The sequence below is a fragment of the Antedon mediterranea genome, chromosome 11 (assembly GCF_964355755.1).
Source record: "Antedon mediterranea chromosome 11, ecAntMedi1.1, whole genome shotgun sequence".
NCBI classification, from domain to species: domain Eukaryota; kingdom Metazoa; phylum Echinodermata; class Crinoidea; order Comatulida; family Antedonidae; genus Antedon; species Antedon mediterranea.
The window spans coordinates 18,764,139-18,790,071 of NC_092680.1; the positions used below are offsets into that span (position 1 = coordinate 18,764,139).

A 25,933-nucleotide genomic window follows, 5' to 3' on the forward strand; every position below is an offset into this window, starting at 1 on the left:
TTCACATTTATTTGAAACAGTCAATTTACAGTTTCAGGGATTGAAATTGGAAGTAAAGGAGCCTTATACCAACCTCTAAACAAACAAGGCCAACAGCCATTAAGTCGCGTGCTACAATGCATAGTGATACCGGACCGACAGACAAACAGACCGACAGACAGACAGACAGACGGACCGACCGACATAGTGAACTATACTGACCGAAATTACTGAACATGTTTAAAAATGTTGAAATGTTTAAAAACATTTATATTTTTTTAATTTACACGTGCGTAGCCTGTCACTTTTGACGTGCTCGTATAACGTAATTTCGAGTTGAAAAGTATGTCAAGAAAACAGAAATCGGGCAAAAAGAGTGCGCAATAACATTTAACGCGCAGTGCGCGCGCAAAAATCTGCGCACTCATGGCAATTTTGTAAACGCTTAAAATTGCCTGAAACGTACTCTTATTTCATCGAAAATAAATTTTGAAAATTTTAAGCGCGCTTACGCATGCGTTACATGCGCTACGCACGTAATTGTATTGCCATATGATGATTTATGCCCTGAAATTTATGAGTACCAAATTTTATTTAATTGTGATTCATGGTTGTTAAGATATGATTACAAACGTGATTTCGTTAAATCGTGCGTAGACCGCGTAATTTTTTATTGCGCGCCGTGAAAACATAACCACATCGATTCCTGGCCATAAGGAATATTCTGTGAAAAATTGACTTAGCTAGATTAAACTGATATCAAGATAAGGTCATAAAGCGATAAAACGCATAGTGATACCGGACCGACAGACAGACAGACAGACCGACAGACAGACCGACAGACAGACAGACAGACCGACCGACAGACCGACAGACAGACAGACAGACCGACCGACCGACCGACATAGTGAACTATAGAGTCGCTTCCACGCGACTAAAAATGAATGAAGAAAAATCGACTACTGAGTACTGTATAATAATTGTTGTTTGAACGAATAATTCTGATCAGAAAAATCTTATGTTACATACCTTCTGGATCAAGCAAGCGAGGTACACCGACTGATTCAGCCACAGCAAAGGCATTTTCCAAGTTACCACGATGATTCCTTGGATTGAGGCTTTTGAAATCTATCAGATCTGGTCTGTAAAGTAAAAGTAACAAATTCTTATGTCACTGCTTCAGTAAACTTTATTTTTTACAATACGGTCCAGGTTTTCGTTTGATTCTGTTTTTTGGTAGTAAATATCTAAAAACGAGATGCCTAAAAATAGGAATTGTGCTACACACTGGACATATTATTCATTATTAGTCAATTTTACCAAATTGTCCTATTCTTTAAAATGGATATTTTCTGAATTTCCTTAAAATTATTCTGGAGTTATGGTGTTATGATATCACATTCAATCCTGTACCATACTGATTGCATCCTTAGCCAAGATGCTTTACTCTCATAGAGCATGTTAAAGAAATTGGTACACTATTCGAAAAGAGATGGGGATCATCTGTAGTGTGCTGATCAGGTAAGCGCTGCACTGCTGGCTGCTGTGTGTCGGTGGAGGGCCAAATCCAAATTTTCTCAGTTTCCAGTTAATCTTGAGGACCAGAATTCCTTTACTTTATACCTTTCTACCTTAGATTTCTGAATCATTAATAGCTGTTTGTATGCGTTTGTTTGTTTGTTCATTTTTATACTGGGTGACCTCTTCAGTCAAAGACTGATCTCCCAGAGGACCCAGTTGGTGATCAGTGGCTGTGATGTACTAATACACCGGGGTAACCCCCTACTCGTCTCGAAAGATGTACTAGGTTCTTTAAAGTGCACACGAGCTAGTTGTGTACACTGGACCTACGGTTTATAGTCCTTATCCGAGAAGACGTGTGTGTGAAGAGTAAGAAGAAAATGTATATTCTACCTGTTTCTGTGAAGGACTGCATTGAATGCTAACCCATCTCGCCAACTTTGTCCAAAGTTATTAATGGTCACTCCAGGGTAGCCCTCTGTTACACATTTGGCCCAAAACATTAAACCATCCTTAGCTTGGACCTGTTCACCCACATGGCTCTCGACAACAATGTCAGAGATCTGTAGCAAGTAAAATAGTAAATAGTAAATATACATTAGTTTGCATTTAAATTCCAATTATTTCAATTAACAAAAACATGGCGGTATTGCAAATATGTACAGAAATTAATACAATAATTCTGCATCATTCCAATTTAATATCTGTATTGTTATTAATAATAATAATATCCTGGATTTATATAGCGCCTAATGTTGTGAAACCTCTAAGCGCTGAACATTATTACCCCAGTTATTTTTTGGATCAAACACGTATGGAAACATACTCCTATAATGCAGCTAATAATCAGTGCAAAGTTGTGTCTTGATCTTATAACCGGGTTCCCATTTATACACCTGGGTGTAAAGAGGCAAACGTAAGTAAAGTATCTTGCCTAAGGATACAACCAATGCGGCGAGAGTTGGATTCGAATCTCGAACGTCCAACAAACTGCGCCACACGCCCTTACATTGTTTTTTACATATTATTATTTTTGTTACCTCACTACATATATTTATGGTAGTTACATGTAATACATAAAAGCGTGCTTGTTGTTTTTCACAATTTTGCTCTAAAATATATATTTGAAAACAAAAGTTCATCAACCACCTAATATTTTGTTTTATAAGAATATCATAAAGATTGTCATATGAAGATCTAGTGAATGTCATGAAGCTAAAGGTTAAGAAAGGAATGAACTTGTGTCATCAAACAATCTGTAAGGAGACTAGCATAATGTCATGACACTCTGCAGGGAGTCTAGCAGGTGTACTGTATCTTAGCAACTGTCATTAAGGAGGCATCATTAGGAGACCCAATGAGTCAGGTATCACTAAAATGGTAATTCTCGTACTGCATGAATGATTGTTATACACTAACGAGAAATATAAATTTAAGTTTTTTTATCAAAAATCAATATTGTATGTCTATTGTATTGTTTTTTATGTTTATAATATTGTATAGCCTTCCAACTACTGTATGCAATTACAAGTTCTTGAATTCAAACAAATAAAATGATGGTTCATAATAATTCCATTCGATGGTATATATGTTAAATTTATTGTGTACTTTGACTTTTTATAAATCCACAATTACGTATTATTCTATTACTAGTAAGAACATTTTACATTATAATGAATTATGTATTAAACACTATATTATATATGAATACATCAATACACGTTTCTAAACAAAGGTAATGCTAAGATTATATCATCCTAAATTTATTATATTGGTAACTTGTCCAATTCTAATTACGCCCTAGAAATCCCATGGCAATCATAAAATAGACAGATACATCAAATACTATAGTAGTAGTGTAGTAATCTAACTGTTTGCTAACCTCAATGAAAAACTATTAATAAGCTAATAAAATCAATGCTCCTTTAAAAAAAAAACAATTAAAAGCACCTTACGTGTTTATATGAATAACTCACAAATGTATAATCCATAAATCCCACTCTTGTTGGTATATCACACAAACTCGCAACTCGCTAGGCCTAACTATAATTCAAAGGCTCTATGCTTTTGCTATGAATTCTAGTACTGTGTTAAGAAAAGTCTGATATATTTTGAGAAGCACAGATTGTTATTTCATTCCTTAATACTATAATTAAAACAGCCGCAAATGATCAATAAAACAGAGAAACCTAGGCAACCCACCTGCAAGCAAAATATTATTTAAATTTTGTGTTGTTATGTCGCATTACACTATTGTTATGCATATTTTAATTCATAATTTAATTTTTCATCAGCTTAACAAATATTGTACTTTTTAAACACAATACCAATGAATATTGTTGATTATTTAATGTACAAATGTTATTAATGCTGGTTTGTATACAAGATGTGTGGCTCTTCCATTGTAATTGCTATGAAAGTCACTGATGAGCATTGTTAGACATATTGTAAACAGTGGCAGTTAACTTAATCGTTTATGGAAACCAGCCTCAAATCTAGGCCTAAGATGTAGTGGTCATAGGTGAATACAACAAAGAGCTTGGACAAGGTTTTGACCAGAACTGATAACCTAAATTTCTAAAATTTAATGCAAAGGATATAGGATATTACTAATTAGTTTAGCACTTAATTTTACAATTTTTAAGACACCTATATCTCTAAATCCAAGAACTGCCAATGGTGTTTATTAAATCAAAAGAAGTATCATAGAAGCCTTATATAAACTACTAGCAACAATGTGCAACAACCCAGAGAAATTCAGTAGCATAGAATTTAGTGCCTCGTCTTTTCTTTATCTACAAACAAGACTGTGGAACCAATACAAACTGTATATCATTGTCGTACTACAACCTTGTCTTACCTGTACGCTACGACGACTCTCACAATCACTTGTGTCTGAATTTTGCTCGCTTATTCCAACCTCATTATGAGGTATTAAGGGCGAGTCCACAATTCTATGTTTTTTACGTCGTTTTAAAGGTCTTGCTTCATCAATGACGTTCAATGATGCAACCGAGACAGGTGCGTAAAGATCTTCTTTGGACCCGGTAGCACCACTACAACATTTAAGTTTACTTCCTCTATTGCCCATACCGATTTATTTATCATAAATATTTCCACAAGAAAATACAATAGGCTTCAGAATCCGCTATTAGTAAATCCATGATTCTATGCAGGCATAGCATTCAATATCTTGATTTAGTTTATTCATTTCATAAAACAAAAAGTGTCTCGATTCAAACAAAATTGAAAATATCAAAAAGATGTCAAAGATTACACATAATCTAAATCTGACATTTTTGCAAAGTTCTGTTCGTGAAATATCTCAACAGTAAACGTGTCATTTCTTCACAGCAATAACATTTATTCTTTAGTGTTGCCTTTTAAATGTCAAAGTGTAGGCATTATAACAGAATTTGGCAAACATGTGAGAAACCAATATGCCAAGAGAGAGACAAAAGTCAACACCAATCAACTCTATCACCTCAAAAAGGAAAAAAGAAAATCGCTGTTTGTTTCTTCACCAGATTGACAAAATACAACACGCTTGCGAGTACTGACTTGAAAGTTATTTGTTTGATTCACGTAGCGAAAAAGCTACCCTGAACTATACACAACAAATAAATAATTGAAACAAGCGCAAACATCTTCATTATGCATTTGCTTTGTTGTAAATATCAAGTGTGCAAACAAAAAATGTAGATATATGAATTCTTCTTTGAAATCTTCCACATGCATCAGCAATAATTCCAATAATAATATTAAAATATCATTCAAAATACCGATGAACGTGATTCCCTGACCTTTCACTCGACAGACTTTAAACTTTAATGAATGAATCAATGGATGTCTGTGACAATTACAGACAAATTAATGCTTTAATTTCATAAAGGTGAACACATCACAGAATATGCCTTTCAATATTCCTCATACAACACTAATGTGATATAGATTCTGTTTAGTTCTTAATAATGTTGATATCATATTATTAAGGCACATACAGATCACAATACCTGTAGTAAGTTTCTAAATGTGAATGAATTAAATTAGCGTACGTAGTATTATTGCTTTTTTACGTAGAAAGCAGGATCTAGCATAATAATACAGACAGCTAGATTCTGCATGTATGCCAAAGCAACATTGCAACCTTCTTAATTAAAAAATTCTTCTGATCTTCTGATAAAAAACAAATGCAACATGCCTTACACCAATGATACCAATCTTGACGTAACCATTTATCACTAAGTCTCCTTTGCATCCACGAATAAGAAAACAATAATTCAGTAAAGTAAACGTATTATCCAAAATTCTGAAGACAATCAGAATCTGTTATCCATTGAAAATTAAAACTGTATTCTAAGAAGAACTGTATGTGAAATTGCACCTGAAGAGACTCATTAAAAACATGAAAGTGTCTTCATTAACATAATTATTTTCTGAATTCACACATAGATTAATAAGACTTTGGTCATTAGGTTTCCTGAGGCAAAATGTGAATCACAGTTTTATTCTACATTAACATAATATTCCAACATTAAAAAACATGGGCAACAAGTATTTCACTGTTCAGATACCGGATACTGTTAATGGGTTAATGGAAAATTGTTTTCAGCAACATCACTTATAGTATAAATTTGAAATGTTTGTTTATACTGTGAAGCCTTTAATTTGATATTTTAAAATGTTTTTGTCAGGTAACCAAGAATATTTCTTAATAAAAACAGTTTCAATGTCTAAACCTTTTTTTTTCCCCCCGTTTCTGTATTTTTTTACTTTCTTATACGTGCCAATATAATGAGGTTGAAATCCACACTGCACCATGAAACATATAACACATTCAGAAGTTGAATAATACCAGCATACACTAAAGCAAATATATGTCATCAGACATGGATGTGATTTGGCAACAAGCAGGCCTAATCATTAAGAAATGATCCACAGCAAGGCTTTCACAATCCGGACATGAATCGAATATTCTTCATATTAATAAAAATACACCAGCTATTTTCCTGAACAAAACTGATGCGGTTCCACAAATCTATTTCAGTGATCCGTATCACAAGATGATTTTGAAACACAGACGTTCAACTGCTTGATGACATCTGACCATCCTAGGCCCCTTGATTAAAGATAATAAATGACAGAAACAGGCCTATACTCAGCATGAGGTTTAGTGAAGATGCTAGGCCTGATTGAAATCAAACTGATGAAAACCTAAGCCCAGACTAATGATGTGATGTACAGTATCCACGTTGTGGATGCACTGCTCACTGTACTGTACTCTGTGCAGCATATTTAGTTAATAGGCCTTGTTGTATCACCACAATCTTTATTGATTTTTTCATTATGACTGTAACAGGGAAAATACAAATTGCAGTCCACTATTCACAAACAATAACACGAGACCAGAATGATTTGTCAACGGCGTGAAATGAAATACAAACTGCATCAAATATTGCAGCTTAATTAAATATGGAATCAGGATGTTGTTAAAAGACGACATGCTTCAAAGCACATGATTAACATAAGACACACTTGCCTTTCAAATATGTAAATATCACAATTTGAATATTACAATTCATTAAAATCTAGCAAAGTTTTTGATATAATAATACTATAGCTAAAAAATAAAACATTTACATAATTGTAGTAACTTTGATCATGTAATCATCATCTCATTTTTATATTTTATATATTTTTATTGTATTTAAGTAATGGCTAATTGAGAAAGAAATTTTTATTCCAAATTCAATATTAAACAATTTTCATTTATTAACTGAGATAGTTAATTTTAATTTTATTAAACAAAATTATTATAATATATTGATAAATATAATTTCAGTGATTTTGGAATATATTGTATTAAATAATACAATCTTGAATAGTTACTACTGTAGTACAAATACAGTATATAGACCCCTGCCCTTAATATTGTGTCACATGTTAGCATGCTTCACTGCACAACATCAATACTGTATCACCAATTTATCGTTCAATAGTAAAGACACTGCAAATTTCCCAGAAGTCTCAATATCAATATACGTCTAAAATAATTGCTGAATGAAATAATAACAAACGACTTCTTGCATTAGGAAGGATTGCCACGTTTTGAGACAATTTGAAATAACAATTCTATAAATTTAGGTTGTGACAATTCATTGCATTAATTAATCAATTAAGTTACAAAAGGTTTGCTGTAATTTAACTTTTGGAAGAATCTTCTAAATCAACTGAATTCCATCTTTTACTCTTTTTAAAAGTTTTACTAACGATTTTTATTTTATTTTTTTTAATTATATTTATGTTTTTGCTTTATGTACACGACAACTAACGATCAAATAACAGTTTTTCACATCGCAACTTATACAACGTAATTTTGAAAACTACAACCATTTTTCTATATACCGTACATACAACATACATTTCTAGTCTAACAAAAACATTTTCCTAAACTTTCTATTATTTAAAAGTCGAAGATAGCCAGGTCTCGGGTCCATTCTATTGTCGCCACAGATTGATATCTTCATCAGTACTTCTATGAATGGATGATTAGGTGGGAACACGAACGCTAGTTGATCATACCCAGTACCGTTTGATCGTACGATTAATCGGGAAACCACCTTACGACGTTAATATTTAAATTAAATAAATTGTTTATTTTCATAGTAAGACGTAGTAATTAACATTATTCAGATTGTATTAATTATATTTATATAGGTGTCAATTTGGAAAAAAAGAAAAATCAGGAGAATTTGTGAAAGGTTGTAAAAAGAAGAAAACTATACCAACTTTATTCACATCATCATACATAAATAGTACAATACAATACAATATGTATGTGTGTGTGAAAAGGAACCAAAAAAAAAAAAAGTTTATTCTGGTAAAAATCTATTTTAGTAAACAATAAGAATGCAGCAAAAAACCTACAAAATGTTTGTTCATCTTTAGTTAATTAGGCATAGAGCCTAGTTTGTAGAGCTTAAATAATACATTTATAATATTATTTATTTCATAAATCAGGATGGTTTTTTCCATCTAAAACAATTGGAAGAAATTGCAATTTTGCAAGAAAGGGAGGAGGATAACTCAAAATATCAGGAAACTCCTGTAATCAGAAGACTTGGAAGTCTGTCTTTATAATCTCCCATTTGATTGGCACCATTACCACTATTTACAACTTCCCATCAACATCATCAAAACATGATTGGCACCATTACCACTATTTACAACTTCCCATATATTAATTCATCAACATCATACTTGATTGGCACCATTATCACTATTTACAACTTCCCATAAAATAATGTCGGCCATCTTTGAGGGAGAATACCATGGCAATACAAACAATTAGAGTGATTAATGAGGGCAAACATTGTTGACCTAACAGTTTTAAACGACCAATCAGTAGTGAGAGCTTTATGTACAGCAAAGTAGATTGACTGGAAGAATCTCTCTGTATAATTATTCAATTTGTAAACATTACGATTCCATTGAGAAAAACATTATTATTATTTATAATAACCAAGTGCATTAAAAATAGATTTGCAATTGTAATGACTAAGATATTGATACCATAAAACAAAATAAAATTATATTCAATTGAATGTGCAGAGGTAAAAATAATTTTTCGCAATAAAATTCTATAAAATGAATTTCATTTTCTTTTTAATTAAATTATTACGAATAAATAATATAAAAATATGTAGCATAAAATATTATCAGAAAGTACTAAAGTACCAAAAACATTTAGGTTTATATGACATATAGACAATGACAAATTTACCGAAAACATGTGAAGCAAGGAGAGACAAACCAAAATAGGTATACAGTGTGGATATACGCAACTAACAATTACCAAATGGCCGTAAGATGACCAGGAGTGTTGATAATGAAGTGAAGAGCTCCGTAGATTGTACAACCCATAGTAGGCTACCCAGATTATAAGTCAATACACATAAAAATGTTCCATCTTTCTAAAAACCAACTTACATCAATCCGCAAATCAATGTTTAAATAATCCATCACGTTTCATTGTATAGAATACACCTTCAAATAATAAATAGTACCAAATTACTGATCATCTTAGGACAGGTTGTGTGACCTCATTGAACCAGTGCAAGCTGTTTTAGCTGGAAACTGCATGGAAAGAACCCCAGCACCTTCTGATAGTTTATATAGGGGTCTAGCAAATGAAGTTTTGACATACCAAGGTTAATCATTATCAAAACAAACCTACTATATACTATAATATATTGACATAACAGACTTGGTAAACTTTTACAAAACGTTATTGGCTGAGCAAATATATTCCTTTCGTAGCAACTCAGATATAAACCCATCATCCTGATGGGCTTATACCTATACAACAACATGAGTGGGCCAGCTATAAATGTATATATGCATTAAATTACTAACAAAATACTGAGTTGAGTATTGTTTATGCAAAATGATCTTTTCATGGAGAATACAACATGGTCATTGGGTAAGTCTATGAATAACACACACTTGACCCAATTTGTGTTCAAGAGAAGTAGAAAAAAAGAATAGGGCCTTATAGCATCAAGAGTATTTGTTTCGAACAATCAAAAAGATTTGTACTTTATGAATGAACTAATTTACAAAATAAAATTTATAAATATGTACACAGTAATACAAAAACACAGGAGACTGTAATCAAATAAAAAATATATGATATAATTTATGGATGTTTTAGGACTGCTTGAACAGTTAATTTGAGTTTGAACCACAAGAAAAATATTAATTGGAATGGCATTTCAAACTTGAAGTATGTGCTAAATTTGTAGAAGTATCACATTTTGTTGTCACATAAAGTTTGATAGTGTAGACAGAGTTTTAGAAAGGTCGTTATTGTGTTATTTTCTTTTTAATCATAAGACTTACTTGGAAGTGTAGAATGATGGTCCAAACTAGGCCTAGAGTAAGCTTTGGGTTGCCGTTGACGATTTCATCACTCCGGATGTTGACCAACATAACCTATGAAAACAATTTTAAAAGATTGAAAACATGCAGAGTAGACACCCCTATTCAAGGGAACCATTATTAGGGGGACACTTTATGTGAAAGAATAAGGGGTAATATACACTATAGACAATCCTTATTCAGGGGCACCTCTATTAAGGGGACACTTATGTGAAAGAATAAGGGGTAATATACACTATAGACAATCCTTATTCAGGGGCACCTCTATTAAGGGGACACTTATGTGAAAGAATAAGGGGTAATATACACTATAGACAATCCTTATTCAGGGACACCTCTATTAAGGGGACATTTATGTGAAAGAATAAGGGGTAATATACACTATAGACAATCCTTATTCAGGGACACCTCTATTAAGGGGACATTTATGTGAAAAAATAAGGGGTAATATACATTATAGACAATCCTTATTCAGGGACACCTCTATTAAGGGGACATTTATGTGAAAGAATAAGGGGTAATATACACTATAGACAATCCTTATTCAGGGACACCTCTATTAAGGGGACACTTATGTGAAAGAATAAGGGGTAATATACACTATAGACAATCCTTATTCAGGGACACCTCTATTAAGGGGACATTTATGTGAAAAAAATAAGGGGTAATATACACTATAGACAATCCTTATTCAGGGACACCTCTATTAAGGGGACATTTATGTGAAAAAATAAGGGGTAATATACACTATAGACAATCCTTATTCAGGGACACCTCTATTAAGGGGACACTTATGTGAAAGAATAAGGGGTAATATACATTATAGACAATCCTTATTCAGGGACACCTCTATTAAGGGGACATTTATGTGAAAAAATAAGGGGTAATATACACTATAGACAATCCTTATTCAGGGACACCTCTATTAAGGGGACACTTTGTTGGGTCTTGAAGGTATTATCCCCTTGATAGTGTTCTATTTTATTATAAACAAATTTGTTTCACACAATATTGAGTGACTAGCTGTTTCTTGTTTCTTGGTATAGTTAACACTGCCTCAAGTTCTAATCCCTGTTCACTCAGTACCATGATTTTTATCATGGCCAAAACACATCATTGTCGAATATAGTAATTATATGCCCAAATATGGTAGTAACATCATCATTTCCATATATGGGCACATCGCATTTTTGTCACATAAAGTTTGATAGTGTAGACAGAGCTTTATACAAGACTTATTAAGCATGGGACCCTGTAACTCAACAATGTTGGAAGAGAACTAAAAATAAAAGTTTCCATAATTATACCTTTTTCTGCTCCAAAAATCTAAGTGCGTTGCCAACATTCTGCAGACGATGGACACGAAGCCTTCCACGTTCTCGAGGCTAAAATGATTTTTAAAAATCTTAGTTATTTGACAGACCATTCAACACAGTAAAATTATAGATGTAATTGGCATATGATGAAGATGTGAAAATTGTTTACCATTTAACCCTTCAACCACCCCACGCCCACCCCCCACACACACAAACTATTAAATGAATATAAATGACATTAAAAGAAGTCTGCAAGAATTAATATTTCTATTGAATTAGTTAAATGAACAACATCTGGGTGATGAGGTCTGGTGGGTTACTATTTCAAGTGCCTAGATTAAGCATAATAATAGAGTAAACTCTACTCTAAATTGTAATCCCTACTCCAATATTGTCACCCTAAAAACACAATCAAAGAATAGTAACCAGGGGATACTATTAGAAGCTTTACGGTATCTTAATCCTGTAGCAATATTGTGACAACAGCTTAAATTTCTATTTGCTGCCCTCTATTCCAAAGTAGAAATAAGACGACTTAATAGGGAGTGGAAATACAAACAGCTTATTTGCATAACATTATGTACAATGATGATGCTGATGTGGGAAATTCCAAAATTCTTGGTATCGATGACATCAAAGGATTACATCAATGTTCTATTTTGCGTACATTCATCATATGAAATTAAACAACATTAACAGATCTGTTTTCTCCGTGTCAAATTCATTCAAGCTTATATTACAATTTGTTGTTAATTGCATATACTCCTGCTGTCCTAGCAATGGACCTCTCACCTCACTAAAATAATTTAGATGTATGCAAAAAGTCCCCTATATACTCACTGAGCATCTTTGACATCGAACCTCCTCCGTATTGGAAGGTTAAACCTTATTAATTTCAGATCAGTTTTAACCCACTCACCCAACTTCAGTTTTATTTATTCCCATATCATAAAATTCATAATTACAATTTTTTCTCCTGATAATGCTTCCAATAACGAGATGAGGTTATGCCCATCGCGGAAATCTTTGTACAGGTCACTGATTTTCTTGTTGACCTGAAAGAAATAATTACAATTTCTATATTAAAAAACGAAATAAAATGTATTCGTATATTTAGTTAATACTTAGTATAAGTATTATCAGATTAGATCAGATAAGTTGCCCGAGGCCCATGGTAACCAAAAATTGACACTGGAGAATCCTAAGTACAAATCTTACAACTAGTTTAAAAGTTTTAAAGTGAAGACATTCGGGGGAAACTAAAATCTCTGGTAGGGTCACAAATCTTTTTTGAATTCTGCAAACACTGAAAGGGTGGTTTGGGGAGAATAATTGTATATCATATATATCATTAATATTGTGCATTATCAAATGTATTAAATGATGATTCATCGTAGAATATTCCATGTTACAAATAGACCTAGCAATCAATAGTCATAATGCATAATATAGTAATGCAATCGGAGAAACTATCTCCGATACGAGAAACCTATCAGTTGATTTTGCTGTTATATTTTGCTTTTATACTGCTTCGGATCTTTTTTTCATGGATCATCTTCATTCCTCTGACAAAATTGTTTGTGTACTAAGAATCATGGTAGATGCATTATCCTCTCTTTGGAGAACATTCACCTAATTTTGTTTTTTAATTAATTGTATTTTATTTTTTTGCATTGGCCCAATACAATATTATAATATGCTTCCATCTATGTAATACATATATGAATTGAGAAGTCAAATGGCAATTAATACACCAAATTTAGTTAAACAGAATCTCCATAATTGTCTAGTCACCCATGTGTGTAAATGGAAATCTACTAGATGTTTGATAAATTTTTATGCATTAAATATTCATAAAAATCGGAAAGGAAGTTGTAAATTATGTAGGTACATTATGTCTGATGTCCCACAAATATTTGAGTATGGTTGTTGAAATCAAGTGTCTGAAAAGGGATAAAGAATGGGATGGTAGGCTTATGATGGGTTGCAATAAGGGTGTAGGAGTTCACGGTCCTACAAAATATTTGGGTATGGTTGTTGAAATGTGTATCTGAAAAGAGGTTGCATGAAGGATATGTAGGGGTTGCAGGTAAGGATGCAAGTAGAAAGATTCAGAAACAGTGAGGATTGATTGCTAGAATAGTAGTAGGAGAAAGATGCAGATATATTGGTTGCAAATAGGTTGCAGAAATATGAAACAGTAATATGTTTTAGTATGGATGCACTTAATTTGAATATTTAAATAAATTGAAATTGTTAATTAACATAAACAGCAATTACGATAATTATACCCTTCCAAATAAGGTCAGTCATCCCATTTATAAAATTATCAATGCAAGTGTTTCACTTTGTACATAATTACACGATGCATCAGTCATGAATGAAACACCTTAAGTCCAAGGCTTTGGTAGTTCATGCGTTATGAATTTTACAGGTAAAGACAGGCGTTTACCGATCACGTTGCAGAAGAGCGTACACATTTATGCAGTAGTGCATATTTGCAAACGTAAGGGTCAATGCCTGTGTACAATGCAGTTTTGACTTTTGTTATTCTATAAATTGTTTCAACCATTTAGATTAAATCATTTTCTTGTACAGTTTTCTTGCACTGTAATTGCATGCTGTGTACATTATTATTTTTTAAACAAAATTGTGGTTGTGTTTACAACATTGCTAAACATTGGGAACCACTATATCCTTTACTTTTTAGCGAACATGATTTGCATTGAATAAAATTGTTTTGAGTTTAAATCTAAAAGATCACCCTACACAATTCCATAGCAAGTCAACACTACCCCCAGCCTCCAAAACACTGTTAAATCGAAGCATTAGAAACTAATTATGGAATGACTATGTGATCTGGGGACATCGTCATAACAATTTTTGTTACTGTACCCTTTTAAGATTATGAGAAACACTGAAATTTAAAAAAACTATATCATAAAATGAAAATACTGTAATAACATATAAGCCAGGGGGTAATTACAATACAAGTTTATTCACCTCTATAAATAACAATATCTTCACTTCCTGGTAAAATTCACTGCTTAAATTTTAAATGACTAGTCTGAGGAGGAATAGACTACTCTATCAACACATTGAATCATGAATTATTGTACAGGTATTTTGGTAAATATTTCTCATACCTATACAAACTAGATCCTTTCTTCAGTTTTAATCAAAATTATAGCCTGGGAATTAAAGAAGTCAAATTGATGGATATGTTTATTGGTAATAACTGTTAAATTTGGCTGTGAGCAATAAACAAATCATCACCACTCTGGTTTTAAGCAACAAAAATTGCAGCTAATGTTTTTAAAGATTTTTTATTTCTATTAAACTGCTTGACATTTATGGGCAGTCCATTCTGACGTTTGTAAGTGGATTGGGAAAAAAGAGATACCTCACAAAGCTGGAAGCAACTTCGATTTACAAAATGATTACCTACTCTACAGTAGGAACCTTTTTTTGTATATAATTGTTTAAATACAAAAAATTAATATTTTTAATTGTCAAGTAATCTAAAACACTACAGAACACTTTTAAGTTTTAGAATGTTTAAAATAAATGAACCATATAAATATTGGTTCAATCCTTCAGCTGCAATTGCCTCACCCTTCGGATGGGACGTAAAGCTTAATTGAAACATTTGAAAAGAGTGTGCTTATCTGGGTAGCAATACACTGAGTCTGGATAAAATAATCATTATTATAATAATAAATTTATTTTATTTTCACCTGCAGTATTATTAATCAGATCCATTATGATACATATTGAATTAGAATTGAGTTTTAAAGTGACAGCTTAGAAATATAGATTGTACTCTGAGGTCATAGGTTAAATCTGCATCACTTTGCTGGCTGTCAGCTGAAGGTGATGATGGATTAGGTAATTAGTGTCAATGAACATATAAACTGTCTGGTACAACATTGTGCTATACATAATGAATCCAACCAATTCCATTATTTCAATTCCATTAGATTTTTAAGAAGAATATACAAAATATATTTTCTGTTCTGCTGTTTACAATGATGTTACACACATAGGAATGCAAGTAATGAGGTGTAATAGGCGGGGCAGATACAATGGGAAGCACACTTTAATTTAGAAACAAAAATGTATTTTCCAGAGTACAAACATTATTGTTAAGTAATTAAATAATATTATTAATAAATAATAATGTTTATTTTTGCATCATTATAGTCTATTTGCTTGTGCTTTTAAACAACTCTACATAATGCCATGTGCAAGTTTAGGGCAACTAGATGTGAATATTCTCACTTCAGACGGAAACTTTCTACCACAAGTTGTGCTGCAAATAATAGTTATTCATGAAAAATGCAGTTGATTATAAAAATTATATTTTAAATGGTTGAATCGGCGTTATGCATCATAAATAAACCCGAAATCATGCACAAGGAACGGTGATCCTGTCTAAACCCTTAATTTTAAAGGCGCAGATAATATAAATCTTTCGACAGATAAGCGAATCTAACGTAATGGTCTGAACACAGCAGTGTCACTTGTGTTTGTCATCTTTGTAACCATGGACACATACAAAAACTATTTATTGCAGACATACGATATCATCGTAACTAACCAAAAACAAGGAAGTTCAAGTACGTTATTAATCCTATATCATTTTTTTTACGAAGTACAGTACAATATCAGTGGTAAACTTTTCACATTGTACTATTTCTAACTCCTTATACTTAAAAATAAAAAAGATAAACTGAAACGTCTGGTTCATTAAGAGTGAAAGTTCAGGAAACAATAAATGAAACAATAGTGTGGTAGAGATATGTAGTACAATCAGAGAAGAGTTTCCCTGGTACAATTGTATTGAACGGGTTACAGTATTGGACATGTTTTGCCAACAAGCTTGCCATGAACAAACAACATATAAGACAGTGCAGTATCATTCAAAAAAAGTTCATGAATTTCTATACATAATAGTTTTAGGTATAGCTTCTTTTTAAAAGTTTTTACAGCCAGCCATTAGTCAAATATACCAATGTAAAACTAATGTTTGAAGTATACCACATCATTGTGATAAAAATAAATAAGGAATAACATAGTATAATAAAGGTATGGCTTTTGAATTTAAACAATGAATATGATGAAAAGACCAGTATAATGCACCCTGGGAAGCTTGCCTCTCTCTGTATTGTCTAGCATAACTTGATATTTACAAATTATTTATGAATGTCACAAGTAGGGCTATACCCACAAGGTAAAGGGTTAATTTTATAAAGTACACTTCCCATGATAAGGGGCTTTTGGAAAGTAGATGTGCACTTTGATTAAGAACAGGTGAAAACACTACAGAAAAGAATTCCCATTGTTTGAAAAAAGTAAGAGTTTAAGGAGGAAAACAAGCTGCAATAGTGGAGTATTGGAATGTGTTTCAAACAGAAATTAAACTAGATTCTAGTAACCTTTACTTCTTCCATGGTCATATACTAATCCATGTCTGACTAGCCCAATATGCTGCCCAGTAAGATTTTATCCTTTAATAATTTGTATTTGTATTTTGTATTTTGTATTAATATTTGTCCTCAGTGAGGAAATTCGGATTAGGCCCTCCACGGACCCACGGCAGCCAGCAGTGCAGCGCCTACCAGATTAGGCAATGAGAGTAAAGCATCTTGCCTAAGGATGCAATTAGTATGGTACAGATAACCTCGAACCCATGCCTATCACATGCTAGTCCGATATTACCATTACACCATCACTCTCCAGTATATACAGCACCCGCCACGATTTCTAGACGGTCTCCCATCCAGAACGCAACCGGGCCCAACGTTGCTAATTAACTTCGGTGATCTGACGAGAACCGGTGTTTCAACATCAAAACAAGAAATACAGTATAAGTATGTGGATTGTCAGAGATGGTTTTTATTTAGATGTAGTGGGAATGTTGTTTGTAGGTAGCTTAAGGGGTTCGCTGTAGATTAAGGGGAGGAGGGCGGGAGTTCACTGTAGATTAAGAGGGGGGGAGGGGTTCGCTGTATGTTAAGGGAGTTCGCTGTAGATTAAAAGGGCTGGGTTCTCTGTAAAAGGGGGAATTTGCCCGAAACATAAAAAACCCCCCTGGCTATCGGCTACTAGGCTAGAGGGTACTGTTACACAGGTCTTTCAATTCAAACACTAGGCCTATTAAAAGTTAATATAACAGTTAATATTACAGTTTGAGTAGAATGCTAGGTACTATTCTTGCTATTCTTGGTAATATATTACCTCATCATTGTACTTAAAATGGTCAACGAGTACTATTCAGTCCTATTATTGTTCTATATTTATTATAACATAACAAAGCATGCGCAATTTTATACTTTTCCCATAATGCTTTATTGTAAAAGAATTTTTTCGATAAAATGTATTTGCCCACAGAACAAAATTTTAGCTTTTTTTATTCTCTGGTTTATTTTATGTTTATTAATTAAATTTATGTATTGTACTCAATTCAATAAATAAAAATACTAAACAACTTTAAATATAATTTCATCTAAATCCTTGTGAACAAGTAAAACAACCTTGTTTCACAACCAATACCAAAATAACTGTTACTTTGTGTTGCAGCGTTTCATTTTCAGGCTGCCATTTAATGGAATATTGAACATTTTTCCTGTTTTTTCTGCCAAGAAACGTATTCATACAGTTATTAATTGGTTATTTTTTCGCAGCAGAAAAAAAGGACTTACTATAAAACAATGCGATTGTACACTTGAATTGAACTAAAGTATTGTACCATGCACCTCAAGGCATTTTTAATTTAACAAATTCTAATTTCCTAGCAGTAAAAAAATGTTTTAATTACTATACTTTTGTTAAAATATTACAAATGCAGTACATTCCAACGAATACTTTAAAATACATTAAATTTCAATCATCATAATAGGTTTAATTTTTTTTTAAATAGTAGGAGATTACTGTATAAGTGCAAATGTTTCTATATTATGGATATCACAATATAAAACTTTATGTAAATATTTCTTCAATTTTTACAAATTATATTTGCTTGACTGGGTCATTCAACTGAATTACCCACTTCAATCGCTTGTATTGTATGTCGTGTGTGGGTGTGGAGCACCCATGTCCAAAAATAATAATGGTGTAAGGTGGTGACTGAAAGGGCATAGCCCCCAATGGCTTAAGCTTTATGTGTACAGATAAGTTCACAAAAATAATGTAATGTTATTATTCTAATCTATGCCCTTTCAATTGGTTTATTTATCTTATTTTATATTAACATTTTTATACTATAAAGAGATGACGATGGTGTTTGACTACAAAGGCATAGCTTCGCTTAAAGATGTATTGTCCCCCAAAATCATGAAAAATAAAGATTTTTAAAATCGGACTTTGAATAGGCCATTTTGCAGTTTTAATGAAGTTGTTCACTTACATAAGAAAAAAAACGGGGGAAAAAAATAATTTTACCTATAAAAAGACAAAATAAACAGTTAAATTACCCAAAAACTCATTGTCTTCCAGACAATTTGACAATTTTTTGCTTTAAATTACATTTTTCTCAGGTAAATAAATTTTTTTCAGACCCAATTTTTTGTGAGAGTGAATAACTATTATGTGACATTAAAATAACATTCAACAAAAAAATTTAAAAAAATACTTTTTTAGGGGGACAATATATCTTTAAGGTTTATGGGTACAGATAAGTTCACAAAAATAATGTAGGTTAAATATTCTAATCTTTAGGTCCTTTCAATTGGTTTAATTTATCTTATTATATATTAACATTTTATAAACTTTATCTTTCTATCAAGAGGATGTTAATGTTTGACTAAAAGGGCATAGCCCCCAATGCCTTAAGCTTTATGGGTACAGAAAAGTCCACAAAATATTGTATTATTCTTATCTTATTATATCATTGGTTTATTTTATCTTAATTATATAACTTTACATAATTTATTTGTTCTGATGTTGACAGTGTACAGTACAACCGAGGGCATAGCTCAATGGTTTAAGCTTTATGCGTAGGCCTACAGATAATAATAAGTTCATAAAAAATGCTAATGTAATGTAATTACATCGATCTAGGTCCTATCAAGGGTTGGTTTTCTTTTTTATATAATGTATATTTTTATTTGATCTTCTTTACTTTACAGTGTTTGACCGATAGGGCATAGCCCCAATTACTTTATGAGTCCATCCACAAAAATACAATGTATTCGAATCTAAACCATACAATTGGTTTTATCTTACTTTATATAATAATATATAATATAATGTTATTGTTCTTTCTATACAATAGTAGATACCTGAATCATGGTTGGGTCAAAGGGCATAGGTCAAAAAATGATGTATATATATACGTAGTAGTTAAAGATGGCATAAAGCTGTATGGATAGGTGTAGATATTTTTTTATATATTTAATAAAGTATGTATATATTGCAGTCATTTATTATTATTAATAATAGTATTATTGTTGTACTGTTTATTAAATATATAATTTAATATACCTTATTATAATATATTTTTTTAAACAAATTGCATGATAGGAAAATGAGTGGTTCATTGATATCTCATTTTCAGTAAATATTTTAATGGACATGCCCAACTACTTATTGTTGCCTAGCAACGTTCATCTAGCCTCATTAAAAAATGTTTTAAAAATCACAACAACCACTATACAACCTATGGGAATCATAAATTTTACTTTACCAGTAAGAAATATAGGCATGACCTCAAACCAATGAACTACATCAGAAAAAAAATATGTACTATAGACATTTTTTGTTTCTTTTTGTTTCTTTAAAAACAGAAATCATGAAGCATGAAAAATAAAGATTAATTAAAATCAGACTTTGAATAGGTTATTTTGTAGTTTAAAAAAAACCTTTAAAAAGACTTTTTTTGCTTTAATTACAGTATTTTCAGGTACATAGGTAAATTTTTTTTTGATCCAATTTTTGGTCTATTATGTTACATTAAAACAAATTATTTTTTCTGTGGGACAATACATTTTTAATTGTATAACTCGAATAACAATGTCTGAAGGACAACCTAGGTTTTGAGTAGTATCCATCCTGCCAAATAACTCCAAAACAACAATTGTTTACCTTTTTCAACCACTTAAACATACAGTACCTTCCTCTAAAAGACTGCCATGGAAAGGATGTCTGAGTAGCAAAAGAATATTATTTTGGCCAGAATGGTTAAAACCCAATTTTTGTACGAATTTTGTTAATTTCAAACACAAATTTTGGTAATTTTTTTTTCTGTAGTTTTTTTCAAATACTTTTTTCTTAAATCTTCTTAAACACATCCTGCAGTGTCATATCTACTGACCGCAACAGGTCCATACCATTAGCATCTAACTCCTAATATTAACTTAACCTAACCTAAATAATCTCTCGAGCTTGCTCTACTACAGAATCACATATGGGATGAAGGCTGCTGTTAGAAGAAGTCCCTATACAGCACGTTGTTTAACGTTTTAATGTAATACAGCTTGCGCACCAGGTAAGCTCAGTCACAGAAATATAATTTTTAAATAATCTAAATTGGATTCAAATAATTAAAAACATGATTTAAATTAAATATTAAATTAAAAACATTTCAATTGTAGCTTATAAGGTGCACATTTTAAGAAACCACAAGATAAATAGGAAAACAATGAGTACCCCCATACAGCCCTGAAACAAGTGAGTTTAAATAGGAAAACAATGGATTTCCACACACTGCATTGAAACAGGTGAGTTATAGTTTTCAGACACCATTGTTAGCTAACACTCAATGAACAATACCAACGATTCCTATGGGAGATTTTCTTAAATGAGATTTCATTACAGCTAATTACTGTCGGCCTTGTTCTATGTATATTAGCAGTTTAAAGAGGGTAATATGCAAGGAAAAGGAGTGTTGTAGTTTTTTTATACTATTACCAGAGCATGGGTGATCAGCTGAACACCTTCTCACAATATCACACTAAGGCGCAGGATTGGTCATAGCAAAAAATATATCAATGAACACAGACTTGCACTTGGAGAAGTCAACACACAGGGGCATCGAAAACGGTGATCATAGATAATGTAAAGTTCAACCCAATATGCGAAAATTGAGCATGTGAAAACATAGTAAATCGGTTTATTTGCACAATCTAAAACTGGCCCGTTTAGCATTTAGCCCTATTTCATGTTTTAGTCCATATTTTGTCATTTTATACCACAGTCTGATAAAGGCTCAATGTATTTACTTTCTGTTTTGTTGAAATGTAAAAAGTTCAATCAAATAATTTTTCTTTATCACAGTACTAAATAGTTCACCTTCCATGAAATGGAAATGTACTTTAACGGTTACAACAAGTTGGCATAAATGCACTGCACCATCCATTAACTCCATTGCCTATTCAACTGCACCTCTTATTTAACTGTACTGCCTATTCAATTGGCACCATTTATTCAATTGTATGGCTTATTTAACTACACCACCTATTCAACTTACACCATCTATTTAAATGTACCGCTTAATTATTTACACCACCTATTTAACTTACACTATCTTTTCAAATGCACCACCGCCCTGCTTATTTAACTGCACCACTTATTCAACTGCCCCGCTCATTTAAACTTTCCAAGAAATTTTGTTTAATAAAAATATATTAATCAATTTCCATTTATTATTTATTTTAAAAAATTTCCAACAAAGACTCTTTATACCAACTGACCACAGAATTTATAAAAATATGTTATAATAATCCCTTGTTAATACTATTAAAATAAGCCTTGCTTTTAATACAATGATAGACACATGATAGGGAGTGTGTATATGATCTTTATCTATTTATTGTATCCTGTATTAGTTTTTGGTTGTCAAAATATTCAAGATGCTGAGTGTGAACATTATGGTTTTATCTTTGGTTTATCCAGGGTTCTTTATTTTTTGTTGGCTATACTGGGGAAAGCCTTAGAGTAGGCAGGTCTAGACACCAAAAAAATATTGTTTTAGACTTATTAGATAAAATGCACATGTTAAGTGGGATTGGTCAAAAATAAAGCAGCTTCATTTACGGTTTAGCTGACTGCTGATAGTTTCTAGTTTGAAAAGTGCACCTCAGGAAAAAGTGGGTTCATTCAAAAACTACATTCATCCACCCCCTCCTCCACCCCAATATTCATTTTTTTAAACTAACCTTTCTCAAGTTTTGGTTTACCCATTTGGTAAATGTCTTTTTCTGAACTTCATCCCGTTCATCTGCAAAAGAAATTGAAAGAAAAACTTATTTTTGCTATATTTTATATAAATATACATGCTGTTTACAAAAACGTTTTGTTAGCTTAATTAGGCAGTGGTTTTTAAGATCTCTCTGTAGCATTTCAACAAGAGTTTTCTTTTAAATTTTACCAAATATGATGTACCTGGAAAGTACTAAATGGTGAAACCAGGTACTGAATTAATATAAGAAAGGTGAGCGGCATCTACTGGATATTTTGTCAGTGACAAAATGAAATGACACTATTTTGACTGCAGACATACAACTTAGCCTTAGTCTTAAGATTACAATTAAACTACATCTTTTAACAGGGCTTTGAATATCGAAATTTTCCAACTTTACAGGAACGTAAATAAAAAAAAACTAAACAAAAATGTCTTAAAGATAAAATGTTGTGTTTTATGAAAATATCTACTTAGTTGACGATAGTACATCCATGTACTAAACACACAAAACAAAAATTATAAAAAATTTCATCAGAAAATTAATAGCATTTTCCACAAAAACACAACCTAAAATATCAATCTGCACCAACGCTGATGCAGGTTGGATTGTGGAAATACTATGGTTTTAATTACAACTTTTACAATTGTTAGTTATGAATTCTGTTCTTAAAAATGAATGGAGACTCTCAAATATTCATGAAATGATTTATGCATGGCGTCGCTAAACAATTTTATAAATCTGTTGGGCCTACATCATCAGAATCTGAATACAGCTCACCGCCAACTCCCAAGCCCCTACCTTTACAAAAAAAAACCTTTTTACAACAAACATTGCACACAGTGAACAATGTCTCTCTTGTATCAGGGTTTCATATCCCTGCTTATTCAGTGCTATATAAACGAATACACTCAAGTAAATTTACAGACCACTAAATTAAATAAATATCTAAGCCATCCTCAATTAAGTGATGAAATCAATCAACTAATATGATGCAAATTTAGCATTATTTATAGGATTACGAAAATAAGTAGCATCCCTTATTATCAAATTTAGGCACCGTACCGTGCACCTAATAGATGTCAATGAACTTTACGTACAGGTACCAATAATGATTCTGTACAGCTACAGTATACAAATCTTCTATAAAAACACACTTTATAATTCACAAAATTAAAATACTACTTGTTACACAAATAATGTATAGTGACTGAACACCTGAATTGTACCATGGAATAAATATTACTCCATGATTGTACAAACAAAATTAAATATTCTGATTAAGCCTAAACAATCATCTGATTTTAGGAAAATTAACCATTCTAATAAAATAAGACTAAACCGTAGGTCCTGTGTACACTAGCTCATGTGCACTTTAAAGAACCTAGTACATCTTTCAAGACAAGTGGGGAATTACCCCAGTGTACTTTAGTACATCAAAGCACAGCTTCTGGGAGACCAGTATTTGACTGAAGAAGTCTCACAGTACAAATAAATAATATAATAAATAGTAATAATTCAAAGCAATACATACAAAAATCTCTTGTTTTAAGTTTCTGCATTTGAAATCACCTTTCTTACTCCCGGAAGAGAGCTAGGTATATCAAACTACACCTCTGACTTGAAGAGTCAAACAAGTGTGTGCCAAGAAACTACACAAGTACTTATAATACCATAGGCCACTCGATAAAGGTGTGTTCATTCATGCATAGCTAATGTTTTACTTTTGAAGCCAGTCACATACTGTCTGTGTCTACTCTATGCATCTTTTATACCAATGTAAACAACGGTTGATTTTGTTGTGTGAACCCTTGATGCTAATCAGATCCTGTGTTTAATACCCAACTAGGGATTCACCCACGCTACTACACGTAATATGATATACACACAAACTTCTATTTACATATTGATTGAGTTCACCTAAATGTTTGATGTTCTTTAAGGCCTATAACTGCAAGGTATCGTCCTTTTTTATCGCATCCAGAAGTACTTTTGGTATGTGTGGTTAATTTAAAAATAATTATCCCTCTGAATAAATGATTTTAAAATATATTTTATTTTTATGACATTTAAATGTCATAAAATAATATTAAACGAAAAGATTGGATGGCGAAAAAATTATTTACCAAATGGTAATTTAGATAAGAAATAGCCTACTGGAAGTCCATTGTCTGTTATATGGAATGGTTATGGAATTATTACAGTGTCTTTTTCAAAAGAAAAATCATAATTTTGTTTGTAATGCATTTCAACCTGGACCATAGAAAAACAAATCTATAAAATAGTGTAATTAAGAACTAGAAAGCAATTGAGAAAAGAACATTAGAAATTTGAGGCAGAAAGAACAAATTGGAAAAGAACTTGGTCCTCAATTAGATGCAAAGTAACAATGCAAGTGTCTAGTTGAAATCCCAGTTTGGACAGTGGTCCATTGCATAATCATTGGTTAGAATATGGCTTGAGAAGCTATGTAGTAGCCAGCAATGGGTAGAAAACAGATAGTAAGGATGTTTAGTTGGAAAGTCAAACATTTTGTCATACTTTCCTGCTACGGGTGGAATTCAATGAGTAAAGCCTGCATTATTTCAGTTATAACAAAAAGTACAAAACCACTATACTATCACAGTGATAAACTAACTGCTAGAAATATTGATTAGGACATAACAATTGCTACCTGTTCAATGGAAGTATTTAAGCAGTACTAACAACACTATTGTAATTAAAGAAACGAGAGTTACATATAAACCAGTGTAAACATGTACTATTAGACAATATACTATAATCCCAATGTTGAGTTACATAAAATGAATGGGAAATTTCCAGACACAAAATTAATGATAGCCCAAAGCAGTGTATATCTACCATATGTGTACAGTACATACACAAATGAAAAGAAAAGATGAAACTAAACAGTATATAGTAAGAGATTAGTTTTAAAATCTACTAATGTGACCTTACTTTAAACCAGTTGAACACAATTATTTTTGTGTTGGCAAA

The 25,933-nt window shown here is 32.0% G+C and overlaps 1 protein-coding gene across 1 annotated transcript in view; it reads right to left on the bottom strand.

Annotated features, from left to right (window-relative positions):
- LOC140062041 (spectrin beta chain, non-erythrocytic 2-like) overlaps positions 1-25,933 on the bottom strand; it is a 41,278-nt gene that overhangs the window by 2,413 nt on the left and 12,932 nt on the right. The window contains exons 3-8 of the mRNA XM_072108085.1: positions 22,913-22,974; positions 12,722-12,811; positions 11,748-11,825; positions 10,402-10,494; positions 1,894-2,063; positions 1,009-1,121 (exon numbers count right to left, since the gene is read on the bottom strand). Of these exons, the coding sequence (XP_071964186.1) occupies positions 1,009-1,121; positions 1,894-2,063; positions 10,402-10,494; positions 11,748-11,825; positions 12,722-12,811; positions 22,913-22,974 (606 nt within the window). The remainder of the gene's footprint in view (positions 1-1,008; positions 1,122-1,893; positions 2,064-10,401; positions 10,495-11,747; positions 11,826-12,721; positions 12,812-22,912; positions 22,975-25,933) is intronic.